The sequence below is a fragment of the Sander lucioperca genome, chromosome 12 (assembly GCF_008315115.2).
Source record: "Sander lucioperca isolate FBNREF2018 chromosome 12, SLUC_FBN_1.2, whole genome shotgun sequence".
NCBI lineage: Eukaryota > Metazoa > Chordata > Actinopteri > Perciformes > Percidae > Sander > Sander lucioperca.
The window spans coordinates 19,060,989-19,068,488 of NC_050184.1; the positions used below are offsets into that span (position 1 = coordinate 19,060,989).

A 7,500-nucleotide genomic window follows, 5' to 3' on the forward strand; every position below is an offset into this window, starting at 1 on the left:
GGGGGTAAGCATCTCCTCACAACACAAACCTCCTATGGCGCCATTTTAATGCTACCAAGCCATCACCCCCCGTTAGCATCCCATTGACTGCCATTCATTTTGACGTCACTTTGACAGAGAATAACTTTACATCTGAAGAGTTTAAAGACTCTATTTGTCCATTGTTTATTTCTAAAGAAACACGACAATGTATAAAAGGCTCCATTACCTTGTAGCTCACGTTATGGCTCCGTAGCAGACGTTTTTATAAAAATAGGCTAACGATTGGGTCATAACCACGAGACTTACTGTCTCATAGTAGAGGAATTACCGTATAGTACAGGAGAAGCTCTCAGGCAGTTTGGACTTCCATTAGCTGTTTAAGTTTAATTACTAATGTTAACTATCATTTTAGTGATCAATAATTAGCCTGTGTCTATGTTATCTCCTTACATATACCTACGCTCTCCGTCTCTGCTAGATTGGGAATGATTGAGATTTCTCTTGGCACAGCTACCAGAAGACTTCCAACTTTCAGACAGGTTGCTCACGTCACATCTACGTCTTCAAGCTCAGATGGAGGCTGCTCAGTAACGCTCAGCCATCACCGGGAAAGATCTTCTAATATCCTTCACTGGTCTCCGTCCAGAGACACGGGATCTGGTGGTCCATTCTTATATACGGTCTATGGTTGATGTGGACGGGGATTAGTTCTGCTACTGGAGCTGAAACTCTTGTGTGGACGGAGACCGTTTTTGTCTCAAAGTAACCCTCAAAACAGAAAGATGTTGATGTTTTTTCTGATGTAGATGTGGACTTGTTGACCTGCATGTGACGTGTGTGTGTGTTCTGTCTCTGTCTCTCAGTTCATCCACACGCTGGAGGCCCAGCAGGGCTTCTCTCAGAGGGACCGGGGTTACGTGGCCAGTCTGCTCACCATGGCGCTGCACGATAAGCTGGAGTACTTCACCGAGGTCATGAAGAGTCTGCTGCAGGACCTGGTGCAGCAGTACGTCGCCAAGAACCCCAAACTCATGCTGCGCCGGTACGTAAAACAAGCTCACCTTCATCTGTGACATTTTAAATAAAAAAAAATAAAAAACTGCAAACGACTTTTGACTACCGAAGAAGAGAACGACGGGCGTTCTTTCTTTAAGTTTAATGTCGTTATATTATCTCGAGATCACAAACTTTGTTTTCTCAAGATAATGAAATAATGAAATCCTGTTATCTGTCTCTGTCTGTCTGTTATCTGTCTGTCTGCCTGCCTGTCTGTCTGTCTGTGTGTCTGTCTGTCTGTCTGTCTGCCTGTTATCTGTCTGTCTGTCTGCCTGTCTGTCTGCCTGTCTGTCTGTTTTTGTCTGTCTGTCTTTGCTGTTTCTGTCTGTCTGTCTGCCTGCCTGTCTGTCTGCCTGTCTGTCTTGCTGTGTTTCAGGACTGAGACAGTTGTCGAGAAGATGTTGACCAACTGGATGTCGATCTGCCTCTACTCCTTCCTCAAGGTAAATGCTCGTCTGTCTGTCTGCCTGCCTGTCTGTCTGTCTGTAGAATCACTAACCTGTCTGTCTGTCTGTAGAAACACTAACCTGTCTGTCTGTCTGTAGAATCACTAACCTGTCTGTCTGTCAGTAGAAACACTAACCTGTCTGTCTGTAGAAACACTAACCTGTATGTCTGTAGAACCACTAACCTGTCTGTCTGCCTGTCTGTAGTTTACCTGTCTGTCTGTCTGTAGAATCACTAACCTGTCTGTCTGCCTGTCTGTCTGTAGTTTACCTGTCTGTAGAAACACTAACCTGTCTGTCTGTAGAACCACTAACCTGTCTGTCTGCCTGTCTGTAGTTTACCTGTCTGTCTGTAGAATCACTAACCTGTCTATCTGGCTGTCTGTCTGCCTGTCTGTAGTTTACCTGTCTGTCTGTCTGTAGAATCACTAACCTGTCTATCTGGCTGTCTGTCTGCCTGTCTGTAGTTTACCTGTCTGTCTGTCTGTCTGTAGAACCACTAACCTGTCTGTCTGCCTGTCTGTCTGTAGTTTACCTGTCTGTAGAAACACTAACCTGTCTGTCTGTAGAACCACTAACCTGTCTGTCTGCCTGTCTGTCTGCAGGAGGTGGCTGGGGAGCCTCTGTACATGCTCTACCGAGCCATAAAGTACCAGGTGGATAAAGGGCCGGTGGACTCTGTGACAGGAAAAGCCAAACGGACGCTGAACGACAGCCACCTGCTGCGGGAGGACATCGACTACTGCGCCATGGTAACCATCAGCAATCTCAAACGGCTCGAAAAATCCTTCATATAGCTGCCGTATGGGAGAAAAATATCCCCCTATGTTTGGGCTGGTGTTCTCTTACATCTTCATCTCTACGTGGACACCTGTCTCTTAACTTTTCTACCTGTGTCTCTCTCTCTGTACCTGTCTCTCTCTCTCAGACTCTGACAGTGTTGGTGAAGAATGGAGTCGAAGTTCAACCTTGTCCTGTTAAAGTGCTCGACACAGACACAATCACACAGGTAGGTACATGCCTGTCTGTCTGTCTGTCTGTCTGTCTGTCTGTCTGTCTGTCTTCCTGTCTGTCTGTCTGTCTGTCTGCCTGCCTGCCTGTCTCTTACCTGTCTGTCGGTCTGTCTGTCTCTCACCTGTCAGGTGAAGGATAAGATCCTGGATCAGGTCTACAGAGGAGCTCCATTCTCTCAGAGACCAGCAGCAGACAGTCTGGACCTGGGTACACACACACACACACACACACACTCTCACACACACTCACACAAACACACACTCACACACTCACACACACACACACACACACACACACACTCACACACACTCACACACACACACACACACACACTCTCACACACACTCACACAAACACACACTCACACACTCACACACTCTCTCACACACACACACGCTCACTCACTCACTCACACACTCACACACACACACACACACACACACACACACACACACATCACTCACTCACACACACAGACACACATACACACACAAACACACACAGATAGACACACAGACACACACACACACATACACACACAGACACACAGACACACACACACACACACACACACACACAGACACATACACACACATACACACACACACACACACACACACACAGACACACACACACACACCTGTCTGGTTTGATTGACAGCTCACACCGACCTGTGTTCCTGTTTGGTTGACAGAGTGGCGTTCGGGTCAGGCGGGTCACCTGACGCTGTCAGACGATGATGTCACAGCGGTGGTTCAGGGTCGCTGGAAACGAGTCAACACTCTGCAGCACTACAAGGTAAACAACTGACCAATCACAGCGCGGCTTCTGTTTCTCTTCTAGCGGCATCGCCAGATAACGCTTAAATTACTAAATAAAAGGTTAGCAGCTAGACCAACAGTCGTTTAAATATGTAGAAATGTAAATTAGAGCGTTGTTGACATTGCAGAGCTGCTTTGGATGTTGTAAACTGTTATGAATGGTGTCATTACTACCGCATTGCATTGTGGGATACTCATGCCGCCGTAGTGTCCAGTGTTAGCCATAGACTGTATATAAGAGTGGACCAAAGAATTTCTAATAAGGGAAGAAGTTCCACGTCTCTCGTTACTTCCGGCTTCTGAACTGGTTGCAGTTCCACCACAGTTCCATATAGGGGGCGCTCACAGGCCAGTGCAGAATGAATGGGACTCTATGGAGCTATACCCTCAAAATCCACTTTTCTCAGGATATAATTTTTTGTCTAGTAATTTGAATGTTGCATTTGAAAGGGGAGGCTAAGAAAATACACACTGCTGGGTGTTAGATTTTTTTAAAGTGGCTTTTTTTGTTCTAAAAAGCCTTTTAAAATGTCAGTGACGTCATCAGATATACGGCCAGAGATTCTGCTTTACGGCGAGCTCTGAGTCACTTCCTTTGTTCTCTCGAGGCATCGACAACACAGCTGACAGGTCAGGCTCTCCCTGTTAATACACGGGCTAGAAAGAGGTCTGCTAATGTTTTAAAGACCACGCCGAAATATTCACTCTGGCATTCTGGTTCTGCTTAGGATGTCGTCAAACGGGATCTCCGATCGTAATCAGTCCTTCACTAACCAATCAGCATTCATTAGCAGAATGCTAGCGTGTTACGGGCAACAACGACTCAACCTGTAACAAATCGAAAGGGCATAAGTACTCGTTCATTCAACTTTTGACCTATAATCCATGTTGAACTTGCAAAAACTACAATCAAATCTGAGATTTCTCAACGACAATCAGGCGAAAGAGACAAATTTAGCCGTCTAGCTCCATAGGGTCCCATTCATTTAGCACTGGACCGTGATCACCCCCAGTGGAACTCTGGTGGAACTGCAACCAAAGTAGGTACAATGGGGCTTAATAGAGAGTGGAACGGCTTTCCGTAGACGGGCTTTGAGTGGACCAACAGATCCCGTTGCTCTGGACGGAGACCAGTGAAGGCCTTTAGAAGCACTTTTCCGGTGAGCGCTGAGCGTTACTGAGCAGCCTCCAACTGAGAGAAACAACACCTGATGTGTCGTGTGCCGTGAGCAACCTGTCTGAAAGTTGGAAGTCTTCTGGTAGCTGTGCCAAGAGAAATCTCAATCATTCCCAATCTAGCAGAGACGGAGAGCGTAGGTATATGTAAGGAGATAACATAGACACAGGCTAATTATTGCCAACTAAAATGCTAGTTAACATAAGTAATTAAACTTAACAGCTAATGGAAGTCTAAACTGCCTGAGAGCTTCTCCTGTACTATACGGTAATTCCTCTACTATGCGACAGTAAGTCTCGTGGTTATGACCCAATCGTTAGCCTATTTTTATAAAAACGTCTGCTACGGAGCCATAACGTGAGCTACAAGGTAATGGAGCCTTTTATACATTGTCGTGTTTCTTTAGAAATAAACAATGGACAAATAGAGTCTTTAAACTCTTCAGATGTAAAGTTATTCTCTGTCAAAGTGACGTAAAAATGAATGGCAGTCAATGGGATGCTAACGGGGGGTGATGGCTTGGTAGCATCAAAATGGCGCCATAGGAGATTCGAGCTCTAAAGCGAAGCTTACCCCTTTGGTGTTAGCATACTGTAATATTTCACCAGAAATAGTATGCACTTTACGTACTATTGGTTTCATACATAGACTGTTAATATTAATGGACAGAGCATGTCTGTCCATTAATATTAACAGTCTATTGATTTCAATCTAAATAGCATGTTGTGGGATTTCGGACGCAACCTAGTTCTTCTACACTTCTCCTCGTCTTCTCCTCCTCTCTGTTTCTGTTAAATATTGACCGCTGCTCTCTCGTTGTTCAGGTCCCAGACGGAGCCACGGTGGCCCTGATTCCTCGTTCTCAGAGTTCAGGTGGAGTTGGAGTCAACCAGGTCTTCCAGACCGGAGAGAGTAAGAGCACGACAACCCAGCACAACGCAAACAGAACCATGTCAGAACCATTGAACATGTAGGACATCTAGACCAGTGGTTCTCAAACTTTTTTCAATAATGTTACCCCCTTTTGAATTGCTTTTTTTAAGCCAAGTACCCCCTTAGCCTGGGAAAACCCTGACGAACTTCCGGCAAATTTGAGATTCGCTCTGCAAGTCCGTCTGGCCAAGAGCCGAATCAAGCCCATTTCCAATTTTTCCAAATCGAGGCACCAATCACAACCATTGAGGCGGGCTTTACACCAATTACACCAATCACAACCGTTGAGGCGGGCTTTACACCAATCACAGCCGTTGAGGCGGGCTTTACACCAATCACAACCGTCGAGGCGGGCTTTACACCAATCACAACCGTTGAGGCGGGCTTTACACCAATCACAACCCTTGAGGCGGGCTTTACACCAATCACAACCGTCGAGGCGGGCTTTACACCAATCACAACCGTCGAGGCGGGTTTTACACCAATCACAACCGTCGAGGCGGGCTTTACACCAATCACAACCGTCGAGGCGGGTTTTACACCAATCACAACCGTCGAGGCGGGCTTTACACCAATCACAACCGTCGAGGCGGGTTTTACACCAATCACAACCGTCGAGGCCGGCTTTACACCAATCACAACCCTTGAGGCGGGCTTTACACCAATCACAACCATCGAGGCGGGCTTTACACCAATCACAACCCTTGAGGCGGGCTTTACACCAATCATAACCGTTGAGGCGGGCTTTACACCAATCACAACCGTCGAGGCGGGCTTTACACCAATCACAACCGTCGAGGCGGGTTTTACACCAATCACAACCGTCGAGGCCGGCTTTACACCAATCACAACCCTTGAGGCGGGCTTTACACCAATCACAACCGTCGAGGCGGGTTTTACACCAATCACAACCATCGAGGCGGGCTTTACACCAATCACAACCCTTGAGGCGGGCTTTACACCAATCACAACCGTCGAGGCGGGCTTTACACCAATCACAACCGTTAAGGCGGGCTTTAAGGTGTGGACACACAGAGCCAACAGCCAAACGTCTGCAGAAAAGGCAGTTGGGCTGATCAGTCTCCCCGAGTTCAGAATACGATCTCATATTGGACTAAAATAGTTCACCGAAACGTGTTTCTGAAAACATTTTAAGAGAGAAATAGGCCGTGCAGTTGCTAAAAAAGCAGATATTATGAATTATTTTGACTAATTGACATAAACCAGTCTGTGATTTCCTCAACATCTTATGATCTTAACTATTCTAAGTTTGATCAGGATGCTATTTTGAAATCATTAAAAATTAGTTTACAAATGCTGTGAAATTAAATAAGGATGCATCCATGTTATTTTGGGGGCAATTTGGTTGTAAGAAACCCATATTTCTGATATAAAAAACTTTAAAAACGGGTCACATTTGACCCGAGAACAACACAAGGGTTATAGTATAATTATTTTAGGAATTATGCATGACATATTTTTAAATTAGCATTTTTGCAAAGAATTCCCGTACCCCCTGCAGTAACAAATAATAATAATAATCTAGAGCCAACAGCGCTGTAGTTCTGTCAGATACGAGGGTTCTCCTCTGTGTTAGTCGTCGTCGTTGTCGTCGTGGTGACGGTCTGTGTGTTGTTGCCGTAGAAACGCCGATGCTGGAGGGCGAGGAGGAGGAGGGTCTGCGTCTGTGGCACCTGGTGAAGAGCAGCGAAGATCCGGAAATCCCAAAACACAGAAAGAGCAGCATGAGGGAGAGAGAGAGAGCCAAGGCCATACCTGAGATTTACCTGACCCGACTGCTGTCCATGAAGGTAACACACACATTAACACACCTGAGATTTACCTGACCCGACTGCTGTCCATGAAGGTAACACACACATTAACACACCTGAGATTTACCTGACCCGACTGCTGTCCATGAAGGTAACACACACATTAACACACCTGAGATTTACCTGACCCGACTGCTGTCCATGAAGGTAACACACACATTAACACACCTGAGATTTACCTGACCCAATACAAAACAAAAATGGATAAAACTGGACCCTATCTTGCACCCGGCGCGGCG

The 7,500-nt window shown here is 46.1% G+C and overlaps 1 protein-coding gene across 2 annotated transcripts in view; it reads left to right on the top strand.

Moving 5' to 3' along the window:
• Positions 1-7,500, top strand: part of plxnb3 (plexin B3) — a 135,583-nt gene that overhangs the window by 123,812 nt on the left and 4,271 nt on the right. For both annotated transcript variants that reach the window (XM_031293098.2, XM_031293099.2), the window contains 8 exons: positions 846-1,024; positions 1,415-1,481; positions 2,090-2,236; positions 2,413-2,493; positions 2,627-2,705; positions 3,193-3,296; positions 5,321-5,408; positions 7,074-7,240. In XM_031293098.2, the coding sequence (XP_031148958.1) occupies positions 846-1,024; positions 1,415-1,481; positions 2,090-2,236; positions 2,413-2,493; positions 2,627-2,705; positions 3,193-3,296; positions 5,321-5,408; positions 7,074-7,240 (912 nt within the window). The remainder of the gene's footprint in view (positions 1-845; positions 1,025-1,414; positions 1,482-2,089; positions 2,237-2,412; positions 2,494-2,626; positions 2,706-3,192; positions 3,297-5,320; positions 5,409-7,073; positions 7,241-7,500) is intronic.